Here is a 22,001-nt window from a genome sequence, read left to right as displayed (position 1 = left end):
AAGTCCCCTTCTAACAGATCTAAGATCTTATCTAATACTAGGTCTTTTCTGCTCGAGAGTATGAAACAGCTAGGGTTTATTGATATTTGGAGAGCAAAATATGGGCAACAAAGAGGTGTTACATTTCGTAACTACAGGTACCATCATCAGTCAAGAATTGATTTTATTGTATCAGTCAAAAATTAGTTAATCTGGTGAAATCTGTTTCCCACCTTCCGTTTCATCTATCTGATCATACGGCCATACATTTAGAACTGGAGGGGTTTCCTAAGACACGTTTGAGAAACTGGTCATTTGATCGTTCATTGCTCTCCTCATTGGATGTTACTAATGCTCTTAATGTGGAGGTTCAGGATTTTATGGACAATAATACTGGTGCAGCTTCTCCTGGGAGTGTATGGGACTCATTCAATGCCTTCTTAAGAGGTGGCTTCCTTGGAATTGGAGCTGGCCAGAGTGCAAGTAGAAATAGCCACGCACCCGGATGTCCCTGATATCTTGATACAGGAGCGGCAAAAAAAACTAGTTACTCTAAAAGGGGAACTGGGCTCAGTTTTGAATGCTCGGGTTCTAGAGTGGTGGGAAGCAAGCAAATTAGCTCATTTTGAGTATGGTGAGGGGGCTGGAAAGCTGTTAGCCTGGAAGACAAAGGTCGATCAGGATAGAAACAATATCGATTCCATCATTTCCGGTGGTATAACATACTCGGCCGATGAAGATATTAGAGGGGCCTTTCGGGAATTTTTTTCTGAAATATACCGCGAGGATAAAAATATTGAAATTAAACAAGTTGAAGACCGGTTGGTTAGCGGGAGTTTCTCTTCCTGCATTGTCATTGGAACAATGTGCTGCCTTGGAACAACCTATCACCTAGGAAGAAGTCAGACTGGCAATTTCTAGCAGTAAAAAGGGTAGGGCAATTGGTCCAGATGGTTTGCCGTCCGAAATGTATAAGATCTTGGACTCAACCATTCTTCCTTTTCTGACTCAGCTTTTTAATCAGATTCTCCAAGAGGGAATGCCCCCTCCTATCTCTTGGAATAGTGCCTCGATAACGTTGATATTGAAACCAGGATAACCGTCAACCTGTTGTGGGTCTTATAGACCAATTTCCATCTTAAACTCGGATTATAAGATCTTTACGTTAGTTTTAGCAAACAGGTTGGGGGCAGTTGCCACAAGTATCTTGCACGTAGACCAGAAGGGGTTTGTAAGGGGTTGCCAGCTTTATGAGTTGACTTATGACCTTATAGGTGCCATTGATATGGCATCTGTGGAGTCACTTCCCCTGGCTGTTCTCACATTGGATGCCACCAAGGCCTTCGATAGGGTCAATTGGACATACCTATCAGGGGTCATGGGGAAATTCAATATCGGTGAGAAATTTAGGCGTGCCATGAGGCTTCTGTATCAGAATTCATCTGCCTCTTTACTTGTAAACGGGGAACTATCAAACCCATTTAACATCACGCGTGGTACTCGTCAGGGTTGCCCTCTTTCTCCCCTCCTTTTCGACCTATATATTGAGCCTTTTGCTCAACGTTTACGGGATGATTGTAACATCAAGCCCTTTATTTTTGGAGGGTGGGAGAAGAAGGTAGCCCTGTACGTGGATGATGTCCTCGTCTTTTCCTCTGAACTTCAGTCGGCTTTCCCAGCAGTAATTGCTCTTGGTCATGATTTTGGCAATGTGTCTGGATATGAAATTAATCCCACTTAGACGGATATTATGGTCTGGAATGATCCTGAGCCGGTGGCAGGGGCTCAGTTGAGTTCTATCCTACGGTATCTGGGCATTAATATATATAAGGACCTAAACGAAATAGTTCCATCTAATTTTTCGCTTGTAGCCAAGGAATGTCGTAGACGGATGAGATCTTGGTCTTCGCTTCATTTGTCTTTATTGGGTAGAGCAAATTTGATAAAAATGTCCATACTCCCAAAAGTTTCTTTTTTGTTTAACACCATCCCTCTTTTCTTTGAACCCGCTATGATAGCCAAGCTTCAAAGTGATATAAGTTCCTTCATTTGGAATGACAACACTCCTAGAATAGCCTGGAAAAAACTTAGGCCACCGCAGAGAAAAGGGTGGTTTGGCGGCTCCTGATCTACAGCTATATGTGTGGGCTTTTCAATTCTCCCATGCCAGGATGTTACTAAAATCACCCACAAACTCTGGATGCGGGTGTATGTTTGCAGCATTGCTTAAAGGGGAAAAAATAGCTGAGCACCCGTTTTTGTTTAAATTTGGTGACCCCAAATTTTAAAAAAAAGTAAAATTGAAGGTGTTGCTGGATATAGCTAAAACATGGGTGAAACTTAGGCGTTCTATAAAAATCGATTACTTCACAAGCAGGTCACCATTGTGGAATTCACCTGGGACCCCGAGTTGGCTTCTAGATAGTCTCGCAATACCACTGAGAGAGGCAGGTATGGAGGTTTGGGGAGACCTCTTTGTGGAGGGGTCCCTGCTTCCGTGGGAGGCTTTACTCTCTAAAATAGGTGCCGGACTTTCTAGATTTAAATACCTCCAAACTGAAAGCTGGGCGCACTCACAGATTTCTGCTAAGGGTAGATTTTCGATAGGGGGAGATAGTAAAATAGTGTCCCTCTTACTGGATAAACCATCAACCAGGAAGGAGGTTTCACTCTGGTATAATCTACTATTGGAAGAGGGCGAGGGTGAGTTTTATCTCCCAGAGCTGCTATGGGCATCGCATATTACCAATCACAATGTGGAGAACCTGTGGTTTGAGTCTTTTCAGATCCTGTGGAACATAGTGAAACCATCTTTTCACCCTACATAGGGCCTACTATTCGCTACAGAGACTTGCAAAATTCTCAAATAATTCATCAGTGGCATGCCCTAAATGTGGTTTGTTGGCTGCCTCAGACCGGCATATGTTCCTCGAGTGCCCATTGTTAGTGTCTTTTTGGAATGCGGTATGTTTAACACTCACGACCGCTTTGGGCTCTCAGGTCTCGATATGTCCTGCTCTTATAATTTTTGGGGTTGCACCAGAGTTTCAGGTTATGGCTAAAAATCTACTTTTTTATAGTATCTTGGTTGCCAGGCGAGAAATCTGTAGAAAATGGAAAGATCCGTTACCCCCTACCCTGTTGGACTGGCGCACTTCGGTGTTACAAACCTCTAAAGTGGATTTATTAAGATCTGGTAACCCGGTCAAGAGAAACTTCTGGTTTTTATTAAATTGGTTATAATTGAGTACTTGACCACGAGTTTTTTTTTCTCCCCAAGGTCCAATGATTAAGCTGCTTGGTACTTTTCCACGCTTCGTATACCCAACAGGGCTCCATCGGTATAAGAATGGGAATTTGACTGCAGCAAACTACCCTCCTGGCTGTCCTAGTGTGGTGCTTTTGGAGCATGGAGACTGTACTGAGGGGTGACCTATTCCGTATCTTTCAGTCCCCCTACCAGGTTATCTGCGACAGTGCGTCCCTCTCCATGCACTGTTACTTGGTCATAAAGGGCGAAAATGAGGACAAAAAAAACAAAACGTTTTTGGGCACGAGAGGAAGTGTTTCACTCAGCACGACCTGACAAATAAAGAGCAGGGGTGGATTTTGAGTTTTTGTGTGGCCGAACTTTTGCCGATTTACGGTGGAGCTCCGATGGCAATTGCGGCAGTTGATTGCCCAATTCCAGGCTAAAGGGGCCCAAGCATATTTACTGAATCCGGCAAAGTTAAAAGTGATTTCCCATGACTATACTCGCTTTTTTACCAGTGAGGGGCCTGCTGAGGAGTTTCTGAACTCGATTTAGGGAGGCTGTCTTTTTACTTAAAAGTATAAAGCTGCTGCTGATCCTCTTCAGATGATTTTTTTCTCTTTTCTTTCTCCCTTCTATCTAGTTTATAGGATACAGGGTTGTATTCTCGTCTACTCGGGGGGTGAGGTCCGCAAGTAATGGCAGGGGGATTACGGGAGCCTGCATCTACAGGGCCATGGGCCCTAAAGCCTTGTTACAGAGAGGGAGTGGGGGGTGAGTGTTTCTGGGGCACGTGGGGGGAAGGGGTGGGTCACTTCGGTGGGGTGAAAGGGGTAAAAAAAAGCCACAGTAACTAATAAAGAGAATAACAAATTTTTTATTGCTAAGATCATATGGGAATGTCTGTTTGTCATTATGTTTTTTGTGTCATATATTAGAAGTTATTTTTGCTGGCTGCCACCATGATATTTAAGGGGATAAAGATGTGTTCATTAAATGTCTCTGGCCTTAACAATTGGAACAAAAGGTCCAGGGTAGCTGCAGAACTGCGAAGTATTCAGCCAGATTTGGTTTGTCTCCAAGAGACGCATATACCATGGAGTCAATGGTCCATTTTAGAAAGACTTGGGTTTTCGCTTGTGGTGGCCTTGCAGCAATCCTCAATGATCCGGGGTGTGGAGATTTTAGCAAAACACAATGTTCAAGTTACGGGACGATGTCTGGCTGACAAGCTCGGTAGATGGGCTATTGCCGAATGTATGTTTGGGGATAGTAAATATACATCCCATTTACGGATACGCCTTATATATTCTTGTAAACGATCATGGTATCGTTGATGCTTGGGATAAATTATACCCGTCGGAACCAGGGTATACTTTTTACTCTTTTCCTAACAAAAAGCAGGTGCGGCTGGATTCTTTTTTAACATCTGCCGCTTTTCTGCTAGGGGCCTCGGTTCAAATCTCTCCTAGGATTTCTTCGGATCACGCCCCAATTGTGTTAGAAATTGCTGCTGCTGGTTGTCACTTGCCTCCTAAAGTATTCTCATTTGACGAGAACCTCTGTTTAAATGATGATTTTAGAGATCACATGTCCAGTGGATTTATGAATTTTGGGAAAACAATAGACATTCTGCTGATAGTGCAATTGTCTGGGATACGTTTAAAGCGTGCTTCAGAGGGGAGGTAATAAGCTTTGGTTTTCATCAGCAAAGAGAGATTAAATTAGAAATGCAGGCACTATATTCTGCTCTGAGAGAAGCTGAGGGCAAATTAACTTGGTGTATAACACTGCAGGGCGATAATATTCTGGAGCTAGAAGAGGCTGTCACTAGATCCTGGGCTAAAATTCGGGGAGTGTGGAATATGGAGAAGGCCAGAAAATATTTGGCTTTTAAAAAACAAAATCACAAGTTTGGGGAAGCAGTTGGCAGGTGTTTGGCATTATGGCTGCACAGGAAAAAATCTGCTCGATGTATTAAGGCGCTGAAGGATAAAGCGGGAATAGTTTGCCAGGACCCCACAGGGATCTTATCAATTTTTCATCAGTTTTATACTGAATTGTACACGCAACAGGTAGAGAAGGGTATGGATATTAATCAGTGCTTGGAGGGGGTTATATGATATTTAGATCCTGCTGAGGCATAACAACTGGAGTGTCCAATTACGATGGAAGAGTTATAAATGGCAGTTAACAGTCTAGCCTTAGGGAAGGCCGCGGGACCTGATAAGCTCCCGGCGGAGATTTATAAGCTTTTGTTTAACCTAATAAAAGATGATATGCTGAGTACATACAGGGTAGCACAGGAGGGACATGCCCCTAAATCTTGGGCAGAAGCTACCATAGTGGTTTTTAGCAAAAAAGGGCAAAGACTCGGAATTGGTAGGATCATATCGCCCGATTTCATTATTAAATTATGACAGTAAAATATATTTGAAGATCTTGGCCTCCCGTCTTTCTAAGATTATTAGTTCTTTAGTCTCTCAAAAACAACATGGGTTTATACCATCGTGAGGGACAGTTACTCATGTGAATAAGATGGTGACGCTCTTTGATGTTGCACAGACTGAGAAACAGGACCTTGGGTTAATTTTATTGGATGAGAAGGAATTCGACCATGTAGAGTGGGAGTACCTGTGGGAATTGCTGCGTCGAATGGGTTTTGGGAAAAGGTTCATAACTGTCCTACAGGTATTGTACACTTCACCAGCCGCTAAGATTGTGTCAATGGGCCTATTATCGGACTCAGTTACTATTACAAGGGGTACCAGGCAAGGGTGCCCCTGCTCACCATTGCTTTTTGCCTTATATATCAATCCGTTTATTGAGCAGTTAGGCAATAGCTCCTTCATCAAGCCCTTAGTGGTACAAAATATTCTATACTCAGTGTTTGCCAACGCTGATGAGATTCCGGTGACTTCGGTCGATCCATATTCATCACTTCAAGAGATTGAGCGGTTAGCAACACTTTTCGGTCAGGTATCAGGCTATAAATAGAATGTCACTAAAACTCAAATGTTATGCACTGATAATCTTGTATTGGATGATGTCAGAGTTCTAAGAGAAGTGACATACTTGGGTATTAAATTAAGGTCATCAATGCTTGAAGTGGTTGATGCTAACTGGACTGCGATGTTACATAGCATTAAGAAATCACTAGATAGGTGGGCACGATTACATCTTACTCTAATAGGCAGAAGCAATATTATTAAAAACCCTCAAAGTCGGACAGGTCTCACCCATCCTAAAGAAACCAACAGCTGACCCCACGGATCTTAACAACTACCGCCCTATATCCAATATCTCTACCCTGGCCAAACTGCTTGAAAAATGTGTGCACCAACTAACTCAACATATCGTTCACTTTGACCGCCTTAACAACTACCAATCAGGCTTCAGAACAGGGCATAGCACGGAATCAGCAATGACTAACATTATTGATGATGCGCTTCAAATCCTGGACCAAAACGGATCATGCCTACTCATCCTGCTGGACCTATCTTCAGCTTTTGATACAGTCAGACACGAGAGTCTGCTTGATCTTCTCAGACAGGATGGGTCTATCAGGATAAGAGCTAAACTGGTTTACCTCCTTTCTACATAACCGAACACAACAATTCAAGATCAACAACACTCTTTCCAACCCAGTACCAGAAAGGCCGGGCGTCCTGCAAGGGTCCACACTATCGCCGACACTGTTTAACCTGTTCATGGAGCCACTCACCGACATTTTACAAGCGGCTAACGTGCAATATCTTATGTACGCTGATGATACACAACTTTATCTAAAGATTAATACCTTAGAAGACATTAAACAGCTTAACTCCACACTCATGAACAACCAAACATGGTTGGCAAATCATCTCAAACTGAACGCTCTAAAGACCAAATTCCTCCTTATAGCCCCCCCCCACTAAAATCCCTGTGATGCAAGACTTAATCCAACCTCTCACTGCACTCAATGTTCAACCAACTATTGTAGACTCAGCAAAATCCTTGGGAATAACTCTGGACAGCAGTCTCACTATGCAGAAACACATTAGCAAAGCTACAAAGGGAGCAAACTTCCAGATAAACACTCTTAGGAAGCTGAAGCCATTCTTGCCAGTCAACGACTTCAAACAGGCTGAACAAACGATAGTATCCCTCGTGTGGATTATGGTAGTGTCTTTTTATGCGGCCTTCCAAAAGCGACTACAGCCCCCCTTAGAGCCTCAATAAACGCTGCAGCAAGACTCATCACAGGCTCAAAAAGAAGTTCCCACATCTCACCTGACCTAAAATCCTTGAACTGGCTCCCGTTTGAAGCAAGAATTCATCTAAAAATAGCTTGCATGACACATAAGGCCTTACACCACAAGGCACCCATTTACCTCGCACAGAAATTGACAATCTCTGGTGGCTAAAGGTCCTCTATGGGTGCAGATAACCTACTAGTGAAACCTCAAAGATTCAACAAAAACAAAACATAAAAACGTTCCTTCTCTGAGATGGCGCCTAGGATTTTGAATACTTTTCTCCCTGAAACCAGGCTGCATTATTCTACCGTATCTTTCAAAAAGGAAGTAAAAGCAATTCTCGTGGCAAAATTTACTTGACCTCTCTACCCTGCCCTGAACCTTTTTCAATGGAGACGCGCCTGTTATTTTCTTTGATGACTTTCTGTGTTTTTGTAAGTAAATCAAAAGTGGACTAGCTAAATAATCAAAAGGAAATAAATTGTTTTAATTTATCAAGGACTCAAGTATGTTTTGTCAACGGTTTGTGGCACCTGGTAGGTGTGCTCATAAAGCCCTCACCCACCAACCTAGTTGGTGGCATGCTTCATCATCGGGCCCACCCAGTGACACCTAGCGTGTCCCGGGTGTGCTTCGACGCCTGAAGACAGCGGAGCAGGTATGTCGCTGTGTGTGCGGTGAAGACTGTTATGGATTGTGAGTTTAAAACGGCTTGGCGGGGATCCCAGTGCCCAAGGGCAAATACACTTTATTGGCTGGGTCACCGTCAGCGGTTAAAAATAAGGCTATTGGATGTTAGAGGCGAGTTACGACCTCCCACATCCTGGGGTGTGTCAACATGTTTCAGCCAGTGCCTTATGTCTATGCTGGCTTTCTTCAGGACGGGTAAAAAAGGTGTGTGCAGTTAAAACTAGTGGGTGTATATCCAGACTATGTGTATACACGCCCTAAAGTGTTTTTCTATGTGTGAGTGGGGGATTCCCATCTCAAGAAAACACGCTAGTTTGTCAAGAATGCTACTACAGAGCCTGCCGTGGACCTGTACTGCCTCCTTCGCTGCACCGGTGCAGCGAAGGAGGCAGTACAGGTCCACGGCAGGCTCTGACCAAGAACTCTGGTCAACCCATGCCACTTCTCAAACCATGAAGTAGCATTCTTGACAAACTAGCGTGTTTTCTTGAGATGGGAATCCCCCACTCACACATAGAAAAACACTTTAGGGCGTGTATACACATAGTCTGGATATACACCCACTAGTTTTAACTGCACACACCTTTTTTACCCGTCCTGAAGAAAGCCAGCATAGACATAAGGCACTGGCTGAAACATGTTGACACACCCCAGGATGTGGGAGGTCGTAACTCGCCTCTAACATCCAATAGCCTTATTTTTAACCGCTGACGGTGACCCAGCCAATAAAGTGTATTTGCCCTTGGGCACTGGGATCCCCGCCAAGCCGTTTTAAACTCACAATCCATAACAGTCTTCACCGCACACACAGCGACATACCTGCTCCGCTGTCTTCAGGCGTCGAAGCACACCCGGGACACGCTAGGTGTCACTGGGTGGGCCCGATGATGAAGCATGCCACCAACTAGGTTGGTGGGTGAGGGCTTTATGAGCACACCTACCAGGTGCCACAAACCGTTGACAAAACATACTTGAGTCCTTGATAAATTAAAACAATTTATTTCCTTTTGATTATTTAGCTAGTCCACTTTTGATTTACTTACATATAATCCGGGGGATAAGGACTAGCTTTCTGGTCCTCTCTCTCCATCTTGATACACGCATTTCTGTGTTTTTGGCCTGTGATCCCATGCTTCTGTACCTTACGACTTTTTCGTGTATATTCGTATATTTATCCCATGCTTGTTCTTTCCCCCATATTACTGCAATTATAAAGTATCATGCTATTCATTATGTATAGTCAGCCTTGATCATTGTAAAGCACTCTGATATCCGCCCCTTCGATTTTTCAGATTCTTTTGTGGTCTGAGGCAAGACAATGTTTTTTCAAAGAAATTGATGGCAACTATTTCAAGCGGAATAGGTTTAAAGTATCGGAATCCGCTTTTAAAGTATGGAAGAGAATACACAAAGTATGTTTATTAGAGAGACTACCTCAAGATACCTCCACGAACGCTGGGAAAATTCTTCCCCCTAGTTTTTGGGATAGGGTAGCACTTTGGTTGGAGGATTAAAGGTATTCTTCAATTAGGGGACTTTTTTTGTTACTGGTGGACCCCTTATGTCTTATGAAGTTTTAGGGAGACTATAATTTGTCTAAATCTCAATTTTTAAAATGTCTTCAAATTCGGGATTTCATAAGTCGAAAAAAAGTTTTAGTAGCACCCAATTTAGTTCTTGAGGCCGTTAGGCGACAGGAGACGATTGGGGTGCTATATAAGATATTATTATCTTATAGAAGAGATGATTTAGAAAAACATAATTCCAAATGGTCTATGATATTGGGGGGTAGACAATATATGTATAGAGAATGCCATTACAAGATCCAGGGAAGCTCGACTTTCCGCCAATTTGAAAGTGCAAATTTTCAAAACTGTTTTTAATTTGTATTATACGCCTGCACTTATGCTCAAGTGGGCCGGGGGTATGATGGCAAAAGTTTTCGGTGTGGGGGTGGATACCGCGGATAGTCTACAGATTTTTTTTAGGTGTAGTAAACTATCAAGATATATTATGGGAATTGAGAATTGTTTGTCTACGATCATTGGGACTCCAGTATGTATCACCCCTGCCATTATGCTTTTGAGGATTGGGCCTGAACTTGATAAGGGTACCCCTCAGTATAAACATCTATATCTGATTTTTATTGCCCTGATGGTTGCTCAGCTGTGTACTGCTGCTGAGTGGCTTCAATCTGAACCTCCTCTATTTGAACGCTGAGGGGCAAAAATGTATAATTTATTCAATTTAGAACTGAGTTTATATTCTGTAAAGGGGGTTAAGAAATGTAAGATTGGTTTAAGTATTTGGGGTGCTTTTTGTGACCATATGAACTTATGAATTTATGAAAATTGTAAGGAAAAACACCCAGGAGTTGGCAATCCAGCCGACTAAATGGAGGTTGCCGTAAAACAACTAAGGGCACTGCCAATAGGAAGAATTGCTATATAAAAAACATATACAAGTCAAAGCTAGTCTACTCCCAGAGAACAGTGCAGTTGAGCAGAGCTCGGCTATATGGTGGCCTACTAAGTAATGGAATACCGTGGAATAAATGCACAAGCTGCTGATTGTTGATGTCTGATATGTGCTGGAAAAAATCAGATGGATGACGTCTGAAATGCTGACAGTAGATTGAATAGGATTGAAGTTCTGTGGGGTTCACAGACCAAAGGGAGAAAGACAGAGTTGTGGGGAGGGCAAAAGAAAGAAAGGAAGGGGGTTCTTCCTTACAACAGATAAAATAGTATACTGTTCCTAGACAAATGACATCTGGTAATATGCTTTAACAAATTACAATAAGTGAGGTAGTAAAGTGTCGGGCCCAGACATTGTCCGACATTTTGTGGATGGGTCCCCACTGAGACAACTTGGGAAACATTAAGCCATGGTGCAGCTTCAGTGGTTAATCTGAGCAGGTGTTTGCCGTGGTCAGTCTCGGTCATCAACTCAGAGGACCTGGGCTCAACTGAGGTTCTTGTATTCATGATTACACTGATTGTGTAGTGGCAGGCACAACATCACACACCTATACTTCATGCACACTTCTTTGAAGAGTTTCTTACCTGCCTCTTCCGTTCTGGCTCTACCATTTGTCTGTGGTGTCACCAAAAGCCAAACATGGCGTTCTGTTTGCAGCCCGGTTATCTGACAGCGGCAACTCAACTGCCCTTCGCAGACAGCAGAGCAAGCAAGCAGGGCAGTAAATAGTCATATTGCTGATGCTGACCTCTGTGTCATCTGTTTGTGTGAATCTGTGGCCCTGACATTTGCCTTGCTAACCTTTGAAGTGCAGATGCACAGCACTTTATTAGATACATGTGACAAAGGGTCTGTTTACATACCTCTCACAGACCTGACCACCCAAAATCTTGTAATTGTCCATGTATCATTGGCCCGGCCATGCCATGTCCAGAGTGTAATTGGGTTTTTGGTACCAAGTTCAGTGCCTGGAGGAACGCAGCTCTAAGAGTGCCGAGTAATTGTCTAGTATTGTCACGGGGCTAAGCCCTCGCGCTCCTGGAGACATGTCACTCCAGTAACTGATACTGACACATCATCAAAAGGCAGGTCCTGGCCAGCAGGAAGTGGGCAAAGGCGATGAGACAAAGGGTACATCTTCTGAGAGCATGCTTCTTAATTATTAAATCCTTGTCAGTGGCAGGTGAGGAAAGAGACAGAGAAGCAAAAGGAGAGGGAAGAACACAGGTTTGAGGTCATGTAATATTCATCTGCTTTAAAATATTGCTTATTATGCAGTTCTGCAGTCAGAGTTGACGTGCATGGTAAGGAAGGGGTAAAATTAGAAAACAGAATCAGTAATGAGAAGCAGGAAAATTAGTATGCTGGTCCACAAAAAGGATGCAATCTTTCTCCTTGAGGAAGAGGTGATGGACGATGGACATTTCTGCCCCATGAGTCATACTTCACACAAGAGAACACTCAGAGTAAGATGGATACAGTTTAATGGTCTGGAAACAATGTGTGCAACATTTTATGCGAATTTGACCTTTGCAAATGAATGGAGATATCTTGTTTGTTCATGTTTAACCTATCCACGCAGCGCAGTAAGGAATTGTCAGAGAAGATGCTGAATAAAAACAAGCTAATCGGTCTAGCTTTCATTTTGAGTCTTGAATAAAATAGCTAAAACAGTGAAAAACATATCCAACAAGCATTGCAAAGAGGTCTCGTCTTTCAATGTTGTTGCCTGATTTTTTTACTTTGCCAATGATGGTCTGCTCTGGCGCAAAGAGAAAAGAAGGCTTTTGTGCTGATGTGGGACAGCATCTGCAAAAAAGATATAAGACACCACAGCACGATGACGTGTTCATGCAGGGGTGTCGCCAATTCCCCTCTTTTTTTTTTTTTATTCAAAGTACTTTATTGAAAATAAATTTTACAAGTATAATACAATGCAGTATAACAAATTCTTGGCTGCGGTGGAGAGAGAAGAAGAGAAGAGGAAAAGAGAGAAAAAGGGAAAAAGAGAGGGGGGGGGGGAATTTATCGCTCCAGGTGAGCGTCCAGGGCAGCCCACATTCTCCCTTTGGCGGTGTGGTTCACTGAGTGGTGATTTGCGGTGATATTGTCTGCCCCCCTCAGGAAGGTTACCCAGTTGAACCATCGCTTGAAAGTGGCTTTGCCTGTGTTTTTCCAATTAGCTAGGATTGTTTTGGCCGCCGCTGTTAGCAGGAGGTCAACTAGGTCGCGGTCTTCTTTGGATTGGAGCTCTGTGGTCATAAAGGCCGTGGCAAGACCAGGTAGTCCACGTTTTGTGTTACTTCCTATGAGCGTGTCAATGAAGTCGTGTACTTTGCGCCAGAACACCATGACTTTGGAGCACTCGTATAGGATGTGGGACAGGTCACCCTTTGCCTTGTGGCAGTTCCAGCATGAGTTTGTTTCACTGGCACCTACTGCTGCAAGTTTGGCTGGTGTCCAGTATAGTCTGTGTAGTAGCCTGTACTTTGTTTGGGCTAGCTGCGGGGGGTGAACAACCTTTACAACGAAACTTTTACAACGCACTACCATTACAACGCAAACCATTACAACGCATTGCGCTGGGGGGCGCTCTAGGATAGGGAATACGTTTAATTTACTATCCAACACCTTCCCTAGTGTCCACGGGGGCTGGAGTTAGAATAGTAAATTAAACTATTCACTATCCAGCACCCCAAAGCGCTATGCGTTGTAATGGATTGCGATGTAAAAACCGCGTTGTAATAGCCTGCGTTGTAACGTCATACATCCGCTGCGGGGTTACTTTGTTTGGAGCTTAAGATGAGGTGGTGTTGACACTCACAGTTATTATGAGCTTTTCCTATCTGCACCTCTGCAGTAAAAAGATCTTAAAATACAAAAATATGGGACACCAATAACAGGCCAGGCAAGGAAAGTTAATTGCAAGTAAGAAATGAAAAGAGAAAGAGGGCAGAAAGGAAGAGAGAAATAAAGGGCATATGAAAATAAAGAAGTGACTGTGACGAGAAGGAAGGGTAAAAAGGATGAAAGGCTAAATGCAAGGGCGAATGGACGGATGGATACAAGTATAAAACAATATTTGCATGAGTGAGAGAAAGAAAGTGGCTGGAATGATTAAAGTCGGGATGAATGAGTGAATGGATGAATGAACGTCTGGATGGAGGTGTGGAAGGATGCATTGCTGGATAGATAGAAGGAGGGTTAATTGGTGCATGGATGAAGAATTGATGGATGAATGGATGGGTAAAAGGATGTATGAATGCTTGGAAGTGTGAGCGGAAGGATGGGCTGATGGGATTGATGGAAAACTAATAACGAAAGGGTGGATGGATGGCTTGTTGAAAGGATGGATGAAAGTATGATAAGATGGATAGATGGATGTATACATGAAAGGCTTAAAGATGAATAGAAGGCGTTAATAAGGGACCTCATGTAGAATGGGCGGGGCTAAACTTGCTTTGAACACCCAATGTCATTCAAAGTATGGATCAAAGATGGGGGGGCTATTTTCATTTGCTAGCTACTTCTTTGTGTTCATGTGTAAGTTTCATGATGTGAAGTTTAAATTTACTATTCCGAGATGGGTGTGTCACTCTTGGAGCACTACATTAAAACTACATATATGCTGAAAGTGCACCAGGGTGAAAAGAGCAGCCCAGTAGCAAATGCCTGACCCTCAAAAAAATAAAACATTAAGCATTTTCCTTTAAAAAATGCAAAGACTGGAATGGGTAACAGCAGAGGAACAGTAGTGAATGAAGTCGACTGCAAGGTTTGGATGTAGATGAAGCAACGTGTCATGTCAAAAAGGTTTGGTTCACAGAGAAAAAAATAAAATAAAAAACAAAACAAAAGCCAGATTGAGAAGGGTGAGGGAAACAGCAGTCAAACTATGGGAAGGAGTTTTCAATCTGGAGAAAGAGAGAGCATGCAAGGGAGAGAGCAAGAAAATAAATGCACTCCCATGAGGTACTAAAATAAAAGCATAGTTCCTTGATAGTGAGCAGTGAAATGATAGACGCCAAGCAATCCATAGGATGGTAAAGAAGCTATGCACTAGATAAGGGAGAAACACAAGAAGAGAAAGACACTGAATAAGATGCAAGTAAATAAACTGAAATATTAATGGAACACTTTTTACTTGCAGAAGTACCCTCCCAGGAAGGACTGTGTACGGGCGGTATCACTGCAAACCGGCTACTTGATCCAGACCAATGGAGCTAATGGGTGCATCCTTTACTATCTGACTCAAGTTGACCCTAAAGGTAAGTGGACCCTTTCGTAGCACTTAATCTCGCGACCCTGTAGGCCGAGTTTTCAAAGTCACATACACCTATGTAGGTGCAAATGGCTGGATGCACCAATGCAAATTCACTTTTGAAAAACTTCAAAATTATGAACTTGTGCTCATAAAATTATTAACTCTTGCATAATACTGCCCGGTTCGATGTGTAAATATGCATGCAAACCTCCCTACAGATGGGGAAAGCTCAGGACTAAATCCTTTAGGGGAAGGAGTTTCTCCAAAGTGAAAAATAGCTTCCCTCTGCAGAAAACAAATGCAGTTGCTCTAATGTAAAGGCAATTTTGAAGGCACAGTTGTACACTATGTACAGTTATGCCTGCAGAACTAACATATTCTGAATGTAATTAGGAATTCACAAAACTTTTCTTGGAGTGCCCTTCGAAAGTTGCCGCTGTCACATGTTTCCAGGACTACTTTAGAGAAACTTGTGTGAATTCTGAAAATGTGTAAATCGACACCTAAATAGGGAGGTGAACCTATGGGTACAGGGATTTATAAACTGATTTTTTTTTAAAAAGCCCTTTGAATTTTTTTGCAAATACTCTTGACTTTAGAAAATACTGAGGCCAAGGACTAATTTCCAGTACTGAAACGGATTTTGAAAATTAGCAGGATTAGCTTGCAGTTTGAGAGTTTATGAGGTATGCCGGCCTATCCAGACTGCACAACCCAAAACACACTTGGATGGAAGTGGACCTTTATGATTTAGTGAAGTAATTGCTTCTCCAGTTAAGTGTGGCTACCCAGGAGATTTCATCCTACTTTTAGGGCTCTGATAAATATCACCTTCGTATTTGAACGCCCCTGGCATCACTATCCCACTTGAAAACAAAATTAATTCATCCTCGAGCGATAATTGGAAAAACATGTCTACCTTATTGACTACTTGAATCCAGCACCATCAGTATGGTAGCCCTACCTCCTAAGTTAATGATGTTGAGGTTTTGTGGCCTAAAAAGAAACACCGTAAAGTGGCTTTGAATGGATTAGTGAGTTTACACAATAGTTATGTATGCCTCTCACAGAGAGCCTCTATCAATTATTTCAGTTTCCGAATCTCATAATCCACTGTTATGAAATAGCAAGAATTGATAAGTAAACTGGTTGCCCGCTGTTGTGATTTCATAAACGCCTTGTCATGTGCTCATATTCAGCCTGGTAGGAAATATTGCTATTTTTACGAGCACTCGGTTCTTTCCTAAAGTTACCTTCTCTTTGTCACATCGACTTTTTAGACACATTTGCATTTGTGACACTTTAGATGGTTTCTCGGAAGCACTGACCTTGCTGACATGGAGAACTTCATGATAACCCTATCACACTGCCTTGGCATTGTGAACAAGGCCCTCAAGTGCGTTATACAAATGTGTTTGTTATTATGTCCATATTGCGACACAGCTATCTGTGGAATACAACCAAAAGCAGCCTGATCACAATCTTGGCCGAAGGGAAGGATGCCTTTTTCTATATATAACCTTTTGTTTCTTAAGTATAATCAGAGACACTTCTGCTGACTTTGAGGGGTCCCTGCATGCTGAAGCTTTCGCCCAGCAGCTCACTGACATCTCCATGAGGGGTGTCCAGTTTGTGACCAAGACGGGGTCCTACACTCTTACTCAACAGGTAAAGGGGTTAGATAAAACCTGAAGGGGATTTCTTGGAAGATCATATATATACACCTTAGACACTTAGGTTAAGGTTTGCATCGTAGCATACTACACTATTATAATACTGTATTTGAATGTATATATAAGTTGCCGCAGCAAGATGGGGGAACTTTTCGTTTTATTCACTGTCTTGACGCTCATTATAACTTGTGTCTGCTTCTGTCTTTTGATAATTGCAGCACATATTTTTTATACAAGGATCACTTTGGATCAATAAATATTGAAAAACGTCCCTTCGTGTGTTCTATGCATATTTCTCTGAGCGAAAGAGAGCACAAGTGTCTGAGTAATGTTCCTAGATCTGTCACCATGCTTTCTGAGGTAACGGGGGTTGTCAGGTTCAGTAGTTGACAGAACTGTTCGCTCCCTGTCTAGGTTAGGGGGGATGACGGTGGTACTGTGAGCTAGCTGGACCTAGGGATGACATACCCTGCAGGGGTGCATGGAATCAGTCCGGCACCATCCTAAATTTATGTTGTCCACAAATGACCAGCTCCTACTGATTAGTGGAAGCTACACAGCAGCCTCTCGAGAAAGACTGACACGGTTCTCTGAGAGCCTGCCAGCGCAGCGCTGCTTGTCTGCTTTGACTGAAAGGAGAAAGCACAGCTTCAGGATGGGGAAGGAAGACAGGGAAGGTTGTTGGGGGTTGGTTAAGGATGGCAGGTAGGGTTTTTTGTTAACCTTTGGGACAGGATACATAGCAGAGGCCATGTAATGTATGGCTCCCTCATTACTCCTCTACCACTGAATAGCAGTTGAAAGCAAGGGCAGATCATTTTTGGGGCAATACATGACACAAAAGTATAGATGGTAAACAGTAAATTAGGGGGATATTTTTCATCTCTGGGTTGTTAGTGACATCATAGACAACTCAAGCTTCGCTCTCATTGTCTATTTGACGTCACTCAGAACCCCTCGGGGAAAAGCATCCACGTAGTTTACTGTTACCAGTCTATAATTCTGTATTTTCACTCTGATAACCATGGGTCATTTCCATTCAGTAATTGTTGTTTTGGAGCTGGCAGTTTATTCGATACTGCGTTAAGCCAGAACCCATGTAGCAAACTTCTGTAGGTGATGTAATGGGTTATGACGTGTTACCTGCACTTATATTCTTCATTCAACAATTTGTATAGCACTATATTGCTTTCTTGAGGAGGCCATCTTAATGCGCGGTTCTGGACTTCAATTAGTCATTCGTGCATGGATGTTTATGTGGACTTAACAGAGATCTGTTTACTAAAATGCTCTTGCACTATTACTTTATGTTGGTTAATGTGAAAGTAAGATGATTTTGATGTAGATTAGGATTTTGTGGTGTGCTTTGTGTGTAGATGGGTTATGATGTTTTTCATTGACCCAGGTGATCAGCTGGCCATTACTTGCTTACGTAGATTGATTTCTACACAGGTACATTAGGACTATAGTCACGATGCATTGTTGTGCTAGTGAGGGTGGATGTTCATTTAGCTTTATTTCGGTATGTACTTTACGCTGCTCTCTGCAGACACAAAATGTGAGCCAGCTTAGTTTATATGGAGCTGACAACTGTTCCTCCAAGGATGCATAACGGACCTGCAACAGACTTGTAATTCAAATTGAATGAGTCCCGGTAAAAAGGAAAGCTGGTGTACTCTGAAATAATCTATTCAATTAATTTATCAGACCTTGGAGCTGATTTAGGGTCTGGCAGAGAAGGTACTCCATCACAACTGCGGCAAAGTCTCCTCTCCACCAAACTCATTACCTGCCCACCCAATTTAGAGGTGGAAGAACCTTAAGTATCTGGACAGCAGAGCCCACATCAGCTCAATCACTGGCATACTCCTATGACAGGCCGGGGAAACATCCTTTACAACGAAACATTTACCACGCAGTGCTGTTATAACGCAAGTATTACAACGAAAACCTTTACAACGCATTACACTGGGGGGCGCTCTAGGATAGGGAATAGTTTTAATTTACTATCCAACACCTTCCCTAGTGTCCACGGGGACTGGAGTTGGAATAGTAAATTAAACTATTCACTATCCAGCACCCCCAAGTGTAATGCGTTATAAAGGTTTGCGTTGTAATACTTGCGTTGTAACAGCATGCGTGGTAAAAGCATGCGTTGTAATGTCATACATCCGACAGGCCGATGATGTACGGGCAAATTTTGAGGGGGCAGTCAGATGGCTTTTGGTTTTTGCTGTCTGTCACCACCGCGTAAAACCTAGCGGTGAAGGACAATAAAAAAAACTATAATGACCCCCCACCCCCCTTACCATGGGAGAAAACCCCCATGGTGTGCGGTCATCAGATTTTCATTTTTCAAAAACAAACAGTTTTTGGAAAATAAAAAAACTGTGTAAAATGTTGACATCCGTCATATTTGTTGGAGTTATCCGTCAAGCTACTACAACATTGACAGGAACAACTATCCCAGTGGCTTCTGTCAATGTTAAGAATTGTGTGTGAAGCTAGTGGATGACTCCCGATTTTGCGGATGGAGGTCCCTCAGGGTGGCAGGGACAATGTCCTCCCCTATCCCAATACCTAAGTCCCCCGAAGTCTGAATCCGTCCTATTGTCTTTATCAGCCATGCTTTTTTTATTTTAATGGTAATTGTTCGCTGTCATCTACTTCTTAACAGTAATATATTGGTACACCAAAAAATCTGTGATACTCCATGTAATCTAAAGTTCTAATAAACGCGGCCAATCGACAATGGCTGAAATAGGTCAGCCAAGACTGTATAGGATCCAGCCAAAAGGAGAGGGCCACACTTCATTTTGAATCATAAAGTTGACTAGTTGCAATGCATGGGCTCGTAAATTAAAAATGTGTAGCCCCAATCATGCAATAATGATTTAGAAAGTGCTCATTTCATGTCTTTCAGCAAGCAAGCCAGAGGAAGAAGCTCTGAACTTGTCTGACGTTAAGGCTGTCTGTTTTAGGTCTGTGTACAGGACAGCGTGGATCCCGTGGTGGCCGGCATGGCTCGCGGGGGGGATCCGAGTTGGGCAGGGGCATGGGGGGGTTATGTAATAAAAAAAATAAAACTTACCTTGAGGTCGGGTCCCTCGTCTCTGCTCCTGCTCGCCTGCGTCCAACTCCAGGAACAGGAAGCAGGCAGCCAGATTCCCTCCCCTAAGCCAATCACACCTCTGCAATGCAGCGTTGTGATTGGTCTGAGAGCCATGACATTGCCGGGGACTGGAGGGGGTGGGCATGTTCTTTATGCATGGAGAACGGGGAAAGTGTGCATGACTGTTCTGGGTGGCCAGTCATTGCGCCCTTAGGATTGGGCACACCACTCCTCCCCTGCTCTGCCCGCCCACAAAGCAGCAAGACACGAAGCATAAAATGTTAACAACTCTAAAAATTATCATTTTATGTTTCTACTTGGCCCTGCTTAAAAGCAGTGAGGCGATGCTCCTCCTCCATAGCAGAGGAGCCGCCACTGAGTGGATCTAATGCACTCAAATGCTAAATACCTTGTGTTGATACAACACTGTAGATGAGATTTGACATTATCACTGCTGCAGCTTATCTGCATGTTGTATTTGTTGATGTCATGTGGGACCTTGCAATAAATAGTTTGCTGTTTACCACGAACTCTTATAGTACAGACTGGAGCTGGCTTTGAAAGAGTAGAGTGGGCCAGCCAGGGTGCAGTCCTTAACAAAAAATTTTGAACAGAAGACTCGGAAGTGTCTCTGGAGTTTTAAGCTTTTGTAACGGTCGAAAAGACGTATTTTGTTGGACACATATAACAATGCAGTTGTGCTTGTTTCAGAAATGTACCTGCGTAGGGATTACTGCCATGTAGGGACACCAGGCTCACCGGATCTCTCTATTTTGGTAGATTTTGCAACCTGCTACACTTTACATGGCCTCCAGTTCTGTCTGTGTTCTTACCGTACACATCCTGGCACGCTATTTAAATATAGTGTCGTCATTAGATTTAGAAAAAATTGCAGCATGCTTATATTACTTCGATGCTGCGCACTCACAATCCTTTAATATTATTTGTTATAAATAAATATATCACTGTACCATAACACTATAAAATGAATTTCATCCATCCATGTAAATGTCAGAAAGCCATCTGGATAACAGAATTTGCGAAGCAATTCAATATCAAGGACCCAGCAGTTATACATAATGGTCAGTAGATGGTGGTGTTTACTCATATTGATGTGTGGCCGATTGTATCTGCTGAAGAAATTTGTATTGCAACTTGGAAATTTGTTTTCAAGGCCGGAGGAAATACACAGCTTCTAATCCCCATTAGGCCGCAAAGGTTGTCGGGTAACAGCAATACCTCTTATTGCACCACTTAAGTGCACACTTAAAGGAAATACATGCATAACAGAGACGGCACAATTCAGTAAAAATACTCCTTGTACTGGGGTTAAGAATAATAAAGTGGAAGGGGTAAGTATAAGGCCCGGGGGCACCCTCAGAAGACATGACCCCGACCACTCACGGGAAAGAAAGGGAGCTCAAACAGTGTGTATTCAGGAAGCACTGGCACACTCGGGAGAAGTAACCTCTAATTTTCAGTGAGACTGATAAGCTAAGACTTGGTGGGAGAGGTGTGGCACCGCGGCCAGGGCGACTGACGCTGGAATCTGGGGATCAGAGTTCGATCCCCGGCTCCGGCGGCAGGTTAGCCCAGCACCATGTGACTCTGGGCAATAGCTCGCTTAATCTTCCCGACGGCCCCTCAGCGCCTAGAGACCCTTAGAGTTCGATCCCCGGCTCCGGCGGCAGGTTAGCCCAGCACCATGTGACTCTGGGCAATAGCTCGCTTAATCTTCCCGACGGCCCCCCAGCGCCTAGAGACCCTTACGGGCGATTGTGCGCTTTACAAATGTGGACTTTACTTTAACAGAAGTGACAAGCTGAATCTTATAGCATTTGTTACCCTGAGTAGCCTCGTTGTAAAATGATGTTTGTAGCACTAGAAATTATTTTTAAGACCAAACAGATAACATGAAAGCTTTTTAATAATGATTATATCCTGAGTTAAGACGGAGTGAAACCCAATATTTGTTGAATTTTGTAACTTTGCTCACCTGACCGCAGGTATGAGCTGTTAGCTCAATGCACAAAAAGGAACTGGAAATGTAGACCGCCGACGAACTGTCAGGAGGGTGATGTTTCGCAAAACAACACTACTACTAAAGCTAACTGAAAGAAAGGCCGCGTTAGCGGGCAGTGACTAAAATAAGCTGTTATTTTTTTGCTGAAGTCTGCTTTATAGGAATGGAAAAAGATACACTGTGCGGTAGATTACATCACTGTGGGAAATACTGCTGCATTTCCCCCTCTCTGACCCCTCTCCTAATACACTTTGCTCCAGGATAGGGAGATAACTAATACATTCCCTC

The 22,001-nt window shown here is 43.1% G+C and overlaps 1 protein-coding gene across 1 annotated transcript in view; it reads left to right on the top strand.

The window, feature by feature from the left end:
• The window catches only part of LOC144769425 (START domain-containing protein 10-like), a 323,191-nt gene that overhangs the window by 251,070 nt on the left and 50,120 nt on the right, over positions 1–22,001 (top strand). Inside the window, exon 4 of the mRNA XM_078653520.1 lies at positions 14,792–14,909. Coding sequence (XP_078509646.1) covers positions 14,792–14,909 — 118 coding nt within the window. The remainder of the gene's footprint in view (positions 1–14,791; positions 14,910–22,001) is intronic.

Source organism: Lissotriton helveticus, chromosome 7 (assembly GCF_964261635.1).
Source record: "Lissotriton helveticus chromosome 7, aLisHel1.1, whole genome shotgun sequence".
Taxonomy (NCBI): Eukaryota; Metazoa; Chordata; class Amphibia; order Caudata; family Salamandridae; genus Lissotriton; species Lissotriton helveticus.
This window is presented reverse-complemented; position numbering and strand designations above follow the sequence as displayed.